Source organism: Leptodactylus fuscus, chromosome 9 (genome assembly GCF_031893055.1).
Source record: "Leptodactylus fuscus isolate aLepFus1 chromosome 9, aLepFus1.hap2, whole genome shotgun sequence".
NCBI lineage: Eukaryota > Metazoa > Chordata > Amphibia > Anura > Leptodactylidae > Leptodactylus > Leptodactylus fuscus.
Genome location: NC_134273.1, coordinates 87439928 through 87457569, shown reverse-complemented (window position 1 = coordinate 87457569; position 17642 = coordinate 87439928). Strand labels below are relative to the sequence as shown.

Sequence of the window (17642 nt, the reverse complement as noted above, 5' to 3'; positions counted from 1 at the left end):
GTGATATATAGGCTATAGGAGAGAAGCTGAGCTGTGTGATATATAGGCTATAGGAGAGAAGCTGAGCTGTGTGATATATAGGCTATAGGAGAGAAGCTGAGCTGTGTGATATATAGGCTATAGGAGAGAAGCTGAGCTGTGTGATATATAGGATATAGGAGAGAAGCTGAGCTGTGTGATATATAGGGTATAGGAGAGAAGCTGAGCTGTGTGATATATAGGATATAGGAGAGAAGCTGAGCTGTGTGATATATAAGATAGGAGAAAAGCTGAGCTGTGTGATATATAGGATATAGGAGAGAAGCTGAGCTGTGTGATATAGGGTATGATATAGGAGAAAAGCTGAGCTGTGTGATATATAGGATATAGGAGAGAAGCTGAGCTGTGTGATATATAGGATATAGGAGAGAAGCTGAGCTGTGTGATATATAGGGTATGATATAGGAGAGAAGCTGAGCTGTGTGATATATAGGATATAGGAGAGAAGCTGAGCTGTGTGATATATAGGATATAGGAGAGAAGCTGAGCTGTGTGATATATAGGATATAGGAGAGAAGCTGAGCTGTGTGATATATAGGGTATGATATAGGAGAGAAGCTGAGCTGTGTGATATATAAGATATAGGAGAGAAGCTGAGCTGGAGGTTGCAGCCTCTTTGGTACTTGCCAAGCTCAGCAATGTGCATTATATAGAGGCTTTGCTTGCTATCACCGTACAGAACATTCCCTTGAATGGGGCTGAGTTGTGAACAGGCCATGGAACCTATGAACATCACAAGAGCTGATCGGCAGGGGCCCCAGAAGTCAGATCCCCATGGATATAAAACTGATAACCAATCGTAAAGATAGAAATAGGAGATTAGAGGTGGACATACCTCTCCCATAAGGAATGGCTGTGATGAAAGCTATAACCACATGACCGGGTGCGGCGAGGACGGCGAGGATTGTGAGGACGGCGAGGATTGTGAGGACAGCGAGGATTGCGAGGACGGCGAGGATTGTGAGGACAGCGAGGATTGCGAGGACGGCGAGGATTGTGAGGACAGCGAGGATTGTGAGGACAGCGAGGATTGCGAGGACGGCGCCTCCATCTCCCCCCCAATAACATCATACAATACATTACAACTAACACAAGTCGTGCACAACATTTTGTCTGGTAGAAAACAATGATCTGCGTCACTTTGAAATACAGGCTATGGATGGAAGCCGAGCCACGGCCGCCGCAGGGCGCCCCATTCAATAACTTATAACTTTATCAAATCACATTTTTGCAAATGGAAACGCACAGCAGGCGGCGACCTTCAAGGCGACACTGTTATGTGCTGGGAAACTTTATGTGCGGCTCTGGCTGTGAAAATCTTCTGCGGGAGCCGGGGCATTGACCGGGGCAATAAATAAAAGTCAGTAATATTCTATATCTAGACACCTGCTAGCAAGAGAGGGAACGCCACTTAAAGGGGAAGTGCAAGCCAGTGCAGGCTGAGATGAACACAGAACTATCAGACTCGTCACCTCGTAAGACCTTACAAAGTTTTACAAAAGCCCCGGAATAACAGAAAAGTGTGAGGGGAGGGGTTTGGGGACAACCTCGTCTCAGACTGATCTGTAACCAGTGAATAAGACGCCTCCATGTCAAAAAAGTTCTTCTGCTACATCTGTGTCCGTCAACCATCTCTCCCACCTATCGAGCCCCTCCGACCCTAGAGACAGACCCCCAGCCCCTCCGACCCTGTCCGTGTACTCACCAATGTTGCTGTCACAATCTATAGGTTCCTCTTTCACCCTCTTTCCCTTCGGGGTCTTCCATCTCCCCTTCATCTGCTCAATGAGCTGCTGGAATTCGTTCTTGTGTTTCTGCCCTGAAACAGACAAGTACAATGATTGGAGCGGCCGAAATATGACAGAAAAGGTGAAAAACATCCAATGGTTCAATAAGTTATAGGTGAGCGGAGTGTAAGAAATGTAACTATTAGTATATAGACTGGCATCTCATCAGCATCTCTCCTACTGGTATATACTGTCTGCTCTAGTCTATACTGGATATCTCAGAAGATAAAGACTCCACAGGACATTGCTGAGGGCAAGCGAAGGAAACAGCGTCAATATTCATCACAATATACAAAAGGGAAAGATCTATACGTATTAGTAACACATATGTGAGGCCTCCATTCTTTACACTGCGGCCTTCACTCTAAACAATATCAGAAGACTAATAGAAAAGGCGACGTCTCCTGTCAGGAAGAAACAACTTTATGAATAAAAAGGCAGAAAACCAAACCGAAGGTGCGAACACGTAATGATAGCAAGGGAACAACTCTTATCTCATTTTACCTCATTGAAAACCTATTATTTAGATTTAGTCACTTCATCCGCACCGAAACAAGGCGGAAATTATACAGAATTAATTAAAATGGTAATACTCCATATTCATACCAACATTACCGAGAGGAGAGGAAGCAAGAACACTACAGAGACTATACTACTATAATACTACCTACTATATACAAGAATATACTATAATACTACTCCTATGTACAAGAATATAACTACTATAATACTGCTCCTATGTACAAGAATATAACTACTATAATACTACTCCTATGTACAAGAATATAACTACTATAATACTGCTCCTATGTACAAGAATATAACTACTATAATACTACTCCTATGTACAAGAATATAACTACTATAATACTGCTCCTATGTACAAGAATATAACTACTATAATACTACCTCCTATGTACAAGAATATAACTACTATAATACTACTCCTATATACAAGAATATAACTACTATAATACTACTCGTATATACAAGAATATAACTACTATAATACTACTCCTATGTACAAGAATATAACTACTATAATACTGCTCCTATGTACAAGAATATAACTACTATAATACTACTCCTATGTACAAGAATATAACTACTATAATACTACCTCCTATATACAAGAATATAACTACTATAATACTACCTCCTATGTACAAGAATATAACTACTATAATACTGCTCCTATGTACAAGAATATAACTACTATAATACTACTCCTATGTACAAGAATATAACTACTATAATACTACTCCTATGTACAAGAATATAACTACTATAATACTACTCCTATGTACAAGAATATAACTACTATAATACTACTCCTATGTACAAGAATATAACTACTATAATACTGCCCCCTATGTACAAGAATATAACTACTATAATACTACTCCTATGTACAAGAATATAACTACTATAATACTACCTCCTATGTACAAGAATATAACTACTATAATACTACTCCTATGTACAAGAATATATCTACTATAATACTACTCCTATGTACAAGAATATAACTACTATAATACTACTCCTATGTACAAGAATATAACTACTATAATACTACTCCTATGTACAAGAATATAACTACTATAATACTACCTCCTATGTACAAGAATATAACTACTATAATACTACTCCTATGTACAAGAATATAACTACTATAATACTACTCCTATGTACAAGAATATACTATAATACTGCCCCCTATGTACAAGAATATAACTACTATAATACTACTCCTATGTACAAGAATATAACTACTATAATACTACTCCTATGTACAAGAATATAACTACTATAATACTACTCCTATGTACAAGAATATAACTACTATAATACTACCTCCTATGTACAAGAATATAACTACTATAATACTACTCCTATGTACAAGAATATAACCACTATAATACTACTCCTATATACAAGAATATAACTACTATAATACTACCTCCTATGTACAAGAATATAACTACTATAATACTACTCCTATGTACAAGAATATATCTACTATAATACTACTCCTATGTACAAGAATATAACTACTATAATACTACTCCTATGTACAAGAATATAACTACTATAATACTGCTCCTATATACAAGAATATAACTACTATAATACTACCTCCTATGTACAAGAATATAACTACTATAATACTATCTCCTATGTACAAGAATATAACTACTATAATACTGCTCCTATGTATAAGAATATAACTACTATAATACTACTCCTATGTACAAGAATATAACTACTATAATACTACTCCTATGTACAAGAATATACTATAATACTGCCCCCTATGTACAAGAATATAACTACTATAATACTACTCCTATGTACAAGAATATAACTACTATAATACTGCTCCTATATACAAGAATATAACTACTATAATACTACCTCCTATGTACAAGAATATAACTACTATAATACTATCTCCTATGTACAAGAATATAACTACTATAATACTGCTCCTATGTATAAGAATATAACTACTATAATACTACTCCTATGTACAAGAATATAACTACTATAATACTACTCCTATGTACAAGAATATACTATAATACTGCCCCCTATGTACAAGAATATAACTACTATAATACTACTCCTATATACAAGAATATAACTACTATAATACTACTCCTATGTACAAGAATATAACTACTATAATACTACCTCCTATGTACAAGAATATAACTACTATAATACTACTCCTATGTACAAGAATATAACTACTATAATACTACTCCTATGTACAAGAATATAACTACTATAATACTACTCCTATGTACAAGAATATAACCACTATAATACTACTCCTATATACAAGAATATAACTACTATAATACTACCTCCTATGTACAAGAATATAACTACTATAATACTACTCCTATGTACAAGAATATATCTACTATAATACTACTCCTATGTACAAGAATATAACTACTATAATACTACTCCTATGTACAAGAATATAACTACTATAATACTGCTCCTATATACAAGAATATAACTACTATAATACTACCTCCTATGTACAAGAATATAACTACTATAATACTATCTCCTATGTACAAGAATATAACTACTATAATACTGCTCCTATGTATAAGAATATAACTACTATAATACTACTCCTATGTACAAGAATATAACTACTATAATACTGCTCCTATGTATAAGAATATAACTACTATAATACTACTCCTATGTACAAGAATATAACTACTATAATACTACCTCCTATGTACAAGAATATAACTACTATAATACTACTCCTATGTACAAGAATATAACTACTATAATACTACCTCCTATGTACAAGAATATAACTACTATAATACTACTCCTATGTACAAGAATATAACTACTATAATACTACCTCCTATGTACAAGAATATAACTACTATAATACTACCTACTATATACAAGAATAGACTATAATACTGCCCCCTATGTACAAGAATATAACTACTATAATACTGCTCCTATGTACAAGAATATAACTACTATAATACTACCTCCTATGTACAAGAATATAACTACTATAATACTACTCCTATGTACAAGAATATAACTACTATAATACTACTCCTATGTACAAGAATATAACTACTATAATACTACCTCTTATGTACAAGAATATAACTACTATAATACTACCTCCTATGTACAAGAATATAACTACTATAATACTACTCCTATGTACAAGAATATAACCACTATAATACTACTCCTATGTACAAGAATATAACTACTATAATACTACCTCCTATGTACAAGAATATAACTACTATAATACTACTCCTATGTACAAGAATATAACCACTATAATACTACTCCTATATACAAGAATATAACTACTATAATACTACCTCCTATGTACAAGAATATAACTACTATAATACTACTCCTATGTACAAGAATATAACTACTATAATACTACTCCTATGTACAAGAATATAACTACTATAATACTGCTCCTATATACAAGAATATAACTACTATAATACTACCTCCTATGTACAAGAATATAACTACTATAATACTATCTCCTATGTACAAGAATATAACTACTATAATACTGCTCCTATGTATAAGAATATAACTACTATAATACTACTCCTATGTACAAGAATATAACTACTATAATACTACCTCCTATGTACAAGAATATAACTACTATAATACTACTCCTATGTACAAGAATATAACTACTATAATACTACCTCCTATGTACAAGAATATAACTACTATAATACTACCTCCTATGTACAAGAATATAACTACTATAATACTACTCCTATGTACAAGAATATAACCACTATAATACTACTCCTATGTACAAGAATATAACTACTATAATACTACCTCCTATGTACAAGAATATAACTACTATAATACTACTCCTATGTACAAGAATATAACCACTATAATACTACTCCTATATACAAGAATATAACTACTATAATACTACCTCCTATGTACAAGAATATAACTACTATAATACTACTCCTATGTACAAGAATATAACTACTATAATACTGCTCCTATGTACAAGAATATAACTACTATAATACTGCTCCTATATACAAGAATATAACTACTATAATACTACCTCCTATGTACAAGAATATAACTACTATAATACTATCTCCTATGTACAAGAATATAACTACTATAATACTGCTCCTATGTATAAGAATATAACTACTATAATACTACTCCTATGTACAAGAATATAACTACTATAATACTACCTCCTATGTACAAGAATATAACTACTATAATACTACTCCTATGTACAAGAATATAACCACTATAATACTACTCCTATGTACAAGAATATAACTACTATAATACTACCTCCTATGTACAAGAATATAACTACTATAATACTACTCCTATGTACAAGAATATAACCACTATAATACTACTCCTATATACAAGAATATAACTACTATAATACTACCTCCTATGTACAAGAATATAACTACTATAATACTACTCCTATGTACAAGAATATAACTACTATAATACTACTCCTATGTACAAGAATATAACTACTATAATACTGCTCCTATATACAAGAATATAACTACTATAATACTACCTCCTATGTACAAGAATATAACTACTATAATACTATCTCCTATGTACAAGAATATAACTACTATAATACTGCTCCTATGTATAAGAATATAACTACTATAATACTACTCCTATGTACAAGAATATAACTACTATAATACTACCTCCTATGTACAAGAATATAACTACTATAATACTACTCCTATGTACAAGAATATAACTACTATAATACTACCTCCTATGTACAAGAATATAACTACTATAATACTACCTCCTATGTACAAGAATATAACTACTATAATACTACTCCTATGTACAAGAATATAACCACTATAATACTACTCCTATGTACAAGAATATAACTACTATAATACTACCTCCTATGTACAAGAATATAACTACTATAATACTACTCCTATGTACAAGAATATAACCACTATAATACTACTCCTATATACAAGAATATAACTACTATAATACTACCTCCTATGTACAAGAATATAACTACTATAATACTACTCCTATGTACAAGAATATAACTACTATAATACTGCTCCTATGTACAAGAATATAACTACTATAATACTGCTCCTATATACAAGAATATAACTACTATAATACTACCTCCTATGTACAAGAATATAACTACTATAATACTATCTCCTATGTACAAGAATATAACTACTATAATACTGCTCCTATGTATAAGAATATAACTACTATAATACTACTCCTATGTACAAGAATATAACTACTATAATACTACCTCCTATGTACAAGAATATAACTACTATAATACTACTCCTATGTACAAGAATATAACTACTATAATACTACCTCCTATGTACAAGAATATAACTACTATAATACTACCTCCTATGTACAAGAATATAACTACTATAATACTACCTCCTATGTATAAGAATATAACTACTGTAATACTACTCCTATATACAAGAATATAACTACTATAATACTACTCCTATGTACAAGAATATAACTACTATAATACTACTCCTATGTACAAGAATATAACTACTATAATACTACCTCCTATGTACAAGAATATAACTACTATAATACTACTCCTATGTACAAGAATATAACTACTATAATACTACCTCCTATGTACAAGAATATAACTACTATAATACTACCTCCTATGTACAAGAATATAACTACTATAATACTACCTACTATATACAAGAATAGACTATAATACTGCCCCCTATGTACAAGAATATAACTACTATAATACTACTCCTATGTACAGGTATATATATATATATATATATATATATATATATATATATATATATATATATATATATATATATATATATGTAGTGCCCCCTATGGACCATAACGAGTGTACACTAAGCTTCTGCTCTGTAATATTTCTCTGGCGTCCCCTCTCGGCCCCCGTATACTTCTGTAGACATAGTGTCGGTGTGTCGTTGCCTTTGGTATGGTGGTGAGGATTTATCGCCTCTGTACATTTGATCGCTTCCAATCTCCCGCACGCAGCAGTGACCCCGCCGGCGCAGACATCCTGGTAATACTTTTGTGCGTTCTCGATTAGAAGGAAAATGACTTTTTTTGGCTCTCGGGGAGACTTAATAAGCAGATCTATAAAGTCGTTTTGCTCGCCGTCTGCTCTTCAGGATGAAAGGATTTGCAGATGCGCTGAAGTGTTTTGCATTATCAAAATAACACAAAGCGCGGCCGTGTGCGGCGTGCAGCGAGGATATCCCCAGATGACATTCTTCTTTGGTCGATCTTCAGATACAGGTGTCTAAATATAGATTTTGAGCTCGGACTTGGCAATAGACTCGCAGACTGGAAACCTAATTAAAAAGTCTTTGTTGTTCGGGGATTGTCAGTGAAATATGCGATTCTGTCATTACCGTAAATCCTCGGCGTACTCGCTGCTGGTGCGGGTGAATAATGGGGGTTGTGGTTTACGTAAATGAGGCTGAGACACAGAATCACAATATAAAGAAGCTGTAGAATTCTATTATAGACCCTGAGACTCATTACTCACCATGTGTAAGAGCTCCGCTTGCTGTCAGTGAATGGACTGACCATCAGGTGGTTCGCGGACACCAATATAGTCAATGGGGTCCCTTGGGATCTGTTATACAACGGATCCAACGGCGGTTGTTTTTCTCACACACTCGGAATTAGCATACAAAACATTTGGACGATTATTGAACATTACTGCAGTGAATAAAGCACAAAAACAAAACTACAGAACATTGACTATTCGCTGCAGCACCGGGTTTCTGTGTCCTCCCTCCATAGACTTCTATGGAGAGCTGTAATCTCTTCTCTCTGTCAACTGACAATCTTTTTAGACAGATTCAGCAAAGAGAGCGAACATAGAATAAAGCGTGAGGAGTGGAGAAGTACCTATCTCATGGCTAATCCGGGGTTCGTGGTCCTGGGGAAGGGGGGGGGGGGGTAGGGTCGGAGTCGTGGGGGAAGTGGGGCAGGGTTGGGTTCCCGGGGGGTGGATCGGGTCAGGGTTGCGTGGTTGGGGCCACTGGGTCAGGACAGGGTCGCGGGGGGGTGGCGGGATTGGGGTCGGGGGTTGGTTGGGGTCATGGGGGGTGGGGGTCACAGGGTGTGTGTGTATTTTTGTCGCAGTGGGGGAGGGGGCCCGGGAAGCCGAGGTCGCGTTTCGGAGGGAGGAAGGCCGAGGTTGTGTTTGGGGGTGGGAAATAGGAGGCCAGGGTCGCTGTGGCTGCAGGGCAATGGGGGGCCGCCGTGGCCGCGCTTCAGGTGTGTCCGGCCACGGATGAAGTCATGGGTATTGCTAGTAATATATAAGACCACTCCATAACGCGGAATATGCCGGCACTAGATCAGTAACGATGTCTCCGTTTATCTCCCGCGTCTCTATCTCTCACTCTATCGCTGTAAATAACTATTATGACAATTAGGGGTCCATTAAAATTCCATGTAAACTACTCTGAAGCAATCCAAGAGACCAAGGCCAACAATTCCCGTCACGCAGACTGAACGCACATACACCAAAACCCCAATTTCAATCTTTTGCAGAATAAAATGGGATGTTGAGAGAGGAAGAAAAAAAACAACAAACATCTGTTAAAATAAAGATGGCGGGAACGTTTCCTCTGCCGATCTGGGGGGATTTGACTTTCCCCCGGCTGAAACCCACATCTAGAAATCTGCGCTAATGGAAGAGCTGCAGAACATTACTCCATTATGGGATCACCGCAGGGACCGCCATTGTCCTGGTTTTGTACTATTTGCGGCTGTTTTTAGTGATGGAGATTCCCGGATTTGGTCGGACAGTTGAAGAGTCTGATCTTTCTGTACGAGGTCACACGTGTAAATGAATAACCATGAATAGGGATTCATTGTCGGAGACGAGGCGCATTGTTATCCGCAGAATACGGTTTGCCTTTTTCCCACTTGTGACTTGCCTATGATTTCTGGGTAATGAGCTCTGTGGGATTTCATCGGCGCACCATGGTGGGACAACAGTAATAATCCGAACATGATAGACTATTAGTGCGCTCCTTAGTGAGAAGATAATGAACACAAAGAATCCGTCTTCATCTATCGGAGCAGTGCTGCGCTGGAGGGTCGGCGATGGGTGTGGAGGATTGCCACAATGCTACAGACACAATCCTGATATTCATAATAACGTTTGTACTGATACTTTTGTCTAATAAATACAATATTAAGCAAATTTCCTCCCAAAAATCGTTCATTAAAGCTTTCCAATCCTTTTGCTGCTGTACAGTATGTGTAACTCCTTCACCAGGCGGATTGTCCTGCTGCTCCTGGCTGTGCACTTCTCTCTCAGCTGTTACTCTCTGAGTTGTCAGTGTTACAGATAGCAGTAGAGAGAGATGAGATGTTACACATGGCAGATTAGTGTGTGGAAGGGGAAGCATCAACGTGCTCAGGACAGGGCAGACACACAAGGGTGGAGAGGATGAATCATACAGCCTGTCTAACACTGTGGGGGGATAAGGAGAGAACCAATGGGAGATTCTACAAGGGGAAAAGGAGATCAACACAGACTGTGTATCAGTGTAAGGAGAAAAGAGAGAACGAAAGGGAGATTCTGCAGGGGAGGAGGGGTGAATTACACAGACTGTGTATCAGTGTAAGGCGAAAAGAGAGAACGAAAGAGAGAACGAAAGGGAGATTCTGCAGGGGAGGAGGGGTGAATTACACAGACTGTATCAGTGTAAAGAGAAACAAGAGAACCAATAAGAGTTTCTGCAGGGGAGGTGATAAATCACACAACTTGTGTATTAGTGTAATGAGAGAGGAGAGCACACATGGCAGACTCTATAGTACAGTCTTCAGCATCAATGTCTGTCAGCACAGGGGGTTCCCTTTTGGGAAAAGGAAAAACTAGTCCAGGAATGATAAATGAGCGCTAGTGAAGGTGACAGCCTCCTGGATATACAGACCTTACATCCAGCATGTATGACTAGAAAGGTCACATGAAAAAGTATGACACTATGGACAGGATGTATACTGTATATCATGCAGGCGTGGGCTGGAGATTAATGAAGGAATGACGATTGCAGCTTGAGCTTCGTACAACTAACATTTTTTATCATGTACAAGGCGTCCAAGCCTTTACAGAGGCAACAGAATCATCACATGCCTGATAAGTGGTGGTGGCTCCTCTAAAAACCGAGCGTATCAGGAGAACAAGGGACACATGACCAGCCAAGATGGCAGGAGACGCCTACATAGGGGAGCACAGAGACCGTGGATGGTAAATGTTCTGTTGGGGGCCGTGTCAGGTACAGAATTGAGTTTTGCTTATATCCATGAAATTATATCTGCAGAAGAGTATACGGGAGTCTGACTCTGCTATATACAGTGCTAGCCAATGGCTGCAATAGCCGGGAGCGGAGCTCGGGTCACTCAGACGATTCTGTGACATTTGTTCTTTTTTCTAAGAAAACTGTGAGTGTAACTAAATCCATGTTATTGTGACAGGAGGAGGAATGCACCGCAGACCCCAGGAAAGCCCCTGAAAAGCAGAAAACAAGGGCCCCCTCACCCCCTACACTTTCCGGGACATGCTGCCAATCTGTGGGTTTTCGGCAGATCTAACAGTGATTCACATGTTCAGAATCAGAATACATATTGCCCAAGTAATTCCCATAGGAGAGAAGTCTGAATTCTTGTGATGTGTTGTGTTCCAATTCTAACCCATGGACAGAGGAGTCATCAGGGCACTAAAGGGAAGGTTCAATCTCATTTCCATTGGCTCTGCCATTGCTCTAAGTTATCAGCCAGCTAGACTACGTCTAGTAGGAAGTTGTATTAATGACATGGACAATAAGCTTTATTCAAGGGGATTGATGTAATGCTGAATTTCACCTGTTGGGGCGCTGTTTTGAATGAAATACATGCAAAGATTCTGCACAGATTACAGACGACCAAAATAGCTGTTAGAGCTGCCGAAAACTCACAGAGGGCAGGATAAGCAGCAGGTCCCGGAAAGTGTAGGGGGTGAGGGGGCCCTTGTTTTTCTGCTTTTCAGAGGATTTCCTGGGTTATGCAGCGCATTCCTCCTGATTATGTTTATATGATTTAGTTTACACTCACAGCCCATGACTGCCCCCTATAAGTGGATGGTGCTAAGACACACCAATCTCTGTCTACAAGAAGTGCGTTTCTCTTTGCATGATTCCGTGCGAAAAACAGACGGACCCCGTTATGGTCTATGGGTGGATCCTTAGCTAACCTCTTATTAATGCATATAGGTTCCATTTGGGGGGGGGGTCCCCAAGCGCAGATGTGAACCAGGCCATATCATGGACGGCCATTTATCTCAATGGACAGCATGAAAAATTACTTAACTAGCTGCAAGATGTCCATGAGATATCGGCTGATCTAATGTAGAAGTCCTGGAGAGCTGGCAAAGCAATGAGACTGATAAGTGGAGAAAGAAGCATTTTTCTTGAATAAGATACAATACAAAGTTTCTTATCTTTGCTTGCACTATTGATTTATAGAAAGTTGCTCAAATTTGGAGAAACACTTTAAGGCCACATGGTAAGAACAAGTATAGTAATATAATATGGTTGTACGTAGAAGAGCGCCAGTGTAGCGTCCAATATACAACTGGTGCACCCTCTGTAATGACAATGGTGCAATCCTGCCATATTCTGCGGTCACTCCCATAAAGGTGTCTACAGCATTACCCCAAAAGCCATACGGTAACGTGATTAACCCGTCCCACGTTGCACATGAAGCCACCGCGATCCTATAAAGCGGTAGCACGGATCGCGCCATTAGAAACGCATCTTAAAAATGAAACGAGGCATTAAATGGTGGGATATATTAATACGTCTCCTGTTTCGTTTTTCCCGATGTACCAGCGCCAAATCTGATGTGAACGCAATTGTTCCACCGGCTGCTATTAGGGCTAAGTGCTCCATTACACAGTCACACGGTTTTTGTAGGCAGTATTAATAATTGACTACGTCCCGCGTTTCAGAACATTCCAGACGAGCGCTCGAAGTCACACGTTGTAAATCATTCGGAGACATTAAAGGGAATGAAAACAAAGAGAGGTTATTAAGAACGTCGATTACTATACAGTGCCGAAATCCTTAACACTGGAGGGGGCGCAAAACTCCCATTCATCTTAATGGAAACCCCGTCATTCAGAAGCTTCCGCCTTAAATGTTTGCTAAAAGGAACAAACATCGAATCGATTCACTCAGTGCCTGACAATAGAGTCACTCTGACCTAATAAACCTGGTAGTCAGGCTCAGTGTATACAGAAGTCACTTGTCCTCCCCCACCCCTCTCTATAGAAGTCTACAATGAGGTGTATGGAGTCTTATTAAGCCATGAGCGCTCCACTGTGCAAAGGAACATGAGAAGAATATGCAAATTTTCAGTGAGCGCCCTCTATTGGTTTGCTTGACTGAGGCACTGGCTTCCTAATTACATCATGGAAGTCAGATTTGCATAGTCTTCCCATATAGAAGTCTATGGAGAGTTGTAATCTGATCCCTCAGTGAGCTGGCAGTTCGCTTTGTGAAACCAAGATGGATTTAGTAAGTGTTGGGAGGGGGTAAAGAGCCTGGAAAGTGGAGAAAGAAGCATTTTCACTGATAAGATATAGGATGTACAAGGGACACAATATCAATAACAAGATGATAAAAATGTAGTTGCTCCTTCCTTAAAGAGGTTGCAGGCGATAAAATATCACCCGCACATCTTAGATCTCTCGATGGCTCCCGTTCCTCCTCTGATCTCCACCTCCCGTTTCCTTTCGACAGATATGAAACAACCAATGAGCCGATCGTCAGTCGCAGCGATCATAGCGATCAGGTGATTGGCTGGGCGGTCACTTCCAGTAGCCCAGGGGGTCAGGATGTAGAGAGCGGCCAATAAGCAGTCCGTGTGGCTGCAGGAGCAGAAGGACATCTGAGAGCAGGATATTATTCTCTATAAATCAGCGCGACATCCCCTTTAATTGCTCATACACTTCACTGACAGGCCTCAGGGAACTGAATTACTCTAATAAAACTTAATTTAATTGGTGCATTAAAAACTTGGCGCAGCACTCACTGCTAAAGCAGATAATAAATCCACAATGGTGCGTGCTCAAGAGATTAATGTGAATCCGCCCCAATACCTACAGGAGGATTATTCAGGAGAAATCATTCCAGCTCTAATCTGATCAATTTTAATGACCCGACAAATTTCAAGAAGTCATCTTCAGGGGTCAGGAGCAGTTCAAGGCATTCGAAGAAAGTGCTTAGAGCGATCCTTGCTTGGTGAGGAATAAAAGCATTGGGCTAAGCAGGTGAAAGGGGTTGGATGGCCGGTAGTAGATATGTGATGTCCTCTCTGTAAACTTCTATGCAGGTGATAGATGAGCCGTCAATATATGTGGATGGCCGTCAGTAGACAATCTGACAGTATACAGCAATGTCCTCTCTGTAGACTTCTATGCAGGTAATAGATAAGCTGTCCATAAGCTTGCTGTCCGTTAGTAGACAATCTGACAGTATACAGCAATGTCCTCTCTGTAGACTTCAGTATACAGTCTTAATGTCATGCTCACTGCTCCCATAGTCTTATAATATTGATGTGAGACAGTTCCAGCGTTCAGGCTATAAGGATTAGCCAAGTTATCCCTGAGATGGAGGATGATCTGGACGCGCGGTTTTATTTCTCAGGGATTATGGTAATAATCGGACCACATTGAGCTTTATATGGTCGGTGAGTTTTCAAAAAATTTTGCATAAATCAATTAGTATAAGCAAATGAAAGAAACTCTATTCATGTATTCACCACCTGACTGCATCAGATCAGAGAAAAATGCTTCTTTCTCCACTTACCAGGCTCTATTCCTCCTCCCCAACACTTAAGAGTTTGTCCAGGTAATGTTTTATTGTAAACTAGCTTGTGCCCGCGACTTCGTCTGCGGGTTGTTGTTGGCGATGAGCCGCTTTTATATATATATATATATATATATATATATATATATATATATATTTATTTAACCAAATGTGGTTGGCGGTGATCTACCTGCGCCCGCATGTCGGCTCTGCTACATCTGTGTATATGCACAGCAGACTCAGCTGTAGGCACATCTGTATGGAGAGCAGAGCAAGCCGTGGTACTGTGCTGCCTCAGCTCTGCTACATCGGGCAATTTGGATCACAGGGGTTGTCTTGTCTGAGTGTCCGAGCAGTGTCTGTGTTAGACATGGGTAAACGGATGCTGGTGAAATTTGACACAGTTCAGCCTTCTTCCCCTTCCCCCCCAGCACAGTCCAAAAACCACCTGGCTCCCGTGTACCACACACCAACTGCTAGCGCGCCACCTCAGCTCTACTACATCTGCTAATTTTGAATACAGGGCTTGTGTTGTGTGAGAGTGTCTGAGCAGATTGTGTGTTAAACACGGCTGAACGGCTGCTGCTGAAATGTACAACAGTCCGTCCCCCCATCCGAGGCAGAACAACAGATTCCCCGTCCTACTTACTGAAACTCTACAGCCGATATACTCCTCTTGTCCAGACACAGCTTGTATGTTCTGTAGTCTCCTGATCTTGAATGAGACTCCATGTACTTCACATTGTCTGGCTCCCTCCTGTTTAGCTCCACCCCCAAATTATTGTGTAGCTCCGCCCACTACATAGCGTGATCCTATGGGACAGCTGAAGGGCCTGTGATGACGTCATCAAAGGTCCTCAAACGTAGTGTGTCTACATTCGTGCTTAACGGTCATATAGTGACATCATTTACCGGGATAAAAAGTAGCCTATGTTTGAATCGGGGTTCCTATCTATGTAGGTGCCAAATTTCAGCCAAATCCGTTCAGCCGTTTTTGCGTGATTGAGTAACAAACATCCAAACTTTCGCATTTATAATAGTAGGATAGGATAGGATTCTCTGTTCTATGGGACACGTCCTAGCGGCAAAGACACAGAACCGAGGATAAGACTGTGCAGAGTCCTCTGTATGTAACAAGACGGATTCACACAGACCTCTATGGCAGATAAGTCATATATTATTACAGCACCGACTGCAGTTCCAAGAATTTATTACGTCCCAATGAAATTCCTGAGTTTATTACGGTAATATAGCTTCCTTAGGTGTGACAGCTTGCGCAAACTATAACCGCGACCTAGAGATGACGGTTAAAGGGCCGGAGCAGATAATTTCCTTTCCTAGGTCTGTCAATATGAGCAGGCGGATATGTCATTTCTCACCGCAGAATATAAGTGCTGAGAAAAATTCTGCAGTGACAAAGGACTCCGTAGGCGGCCATCAGATCTCCGGGTAACGCGGCTCCAATAAAAGCTTCTACACTAGAGCGCGGCCGGTGGCGGAACTGAAGGTATTGAATCTTCTGCTGGGGTTACGCATTTGTGACGCAGAAGGCGGCCGGGCCATTCAGGATTTATTTGATTGTAGCGAGTACTGGAGACTTTGTAAACTTTCTATTGTCCTGAATGACACATCTGCTCTCCTTATAATAAGATACAAAGGTCAAACCTGATGACAAGAGCCATCGAGGACCCTGCGAGGCCGGGCGGGGGAGCCGTCACTCAGGAACAAGGTCTGCTGCAATGAAATTGGTTTGTCTGATCAGATTAATACCAATATAAGGAGAGAAGTCAGAAAGAAGATTGTGAGACCTGCAGAACAGACAGTGACATACAGTCATAGAGACCGGACAATATCAGCGGTGACAGTGTGCAAATCACCGAATACGGGAGATAAGTCACTAACTATTCGGAGAGGTGAGTAATACAAGGCATGGACCTGCATATCCAGAGCTGGAGTCTCCTCCATCATCCAGGTTCTGTAATACAACGTGTTGTGTAAGAGATACAATGTAATGCCGCAGCACTAGAGCGCCCCCTGATCACTATGGCCAGGCACAGAATACACTACACAATGTAATGCCGCAGGACTAGAGCGCCCCCTCATCACTATGGCCAGGCACAGAATACACTATACAATGTAATGCCGCAGCACTAGAGCGCCCCCTCATCACTATGGCCAGGCACAGAATACACTATACAATGTAATGCTGCTGCACTAGAGCGCCCCCTGATCACTATGGCCAGGCAGAGAATATACTATACAATGTCAGGCTAACAGCAGCACTAGAGCGCCCCCTGATCACTATGGCCAGGCACAGAATACACTACACAATGTA

At 39.4% G+C, this 17642-nt stretch overlaps 1 protein-coding gene across 1 annotated transcript in view; it reads right to left on the bottom strand.

Annotated features, from left to right (window-relative positions):
- Positions 1 to 17642, bottom strand: part of RAD18 (RAD18 E3 ubiquitin protein ligase) — a 153813-nt gene that overhangs the window by 69361 nt on the left and 66810 nt on the right. The window contains exon 10 of the mRNA XM_075286198.1: positions 1745 to 1858. Coding sequence (XP_075142299.1) covers positions 1745 to 1858 — 114 coding nt within the window. The remainder of the gene's footprint in view (positions 1 to 1744; positions 1859 to 17642) is intronic.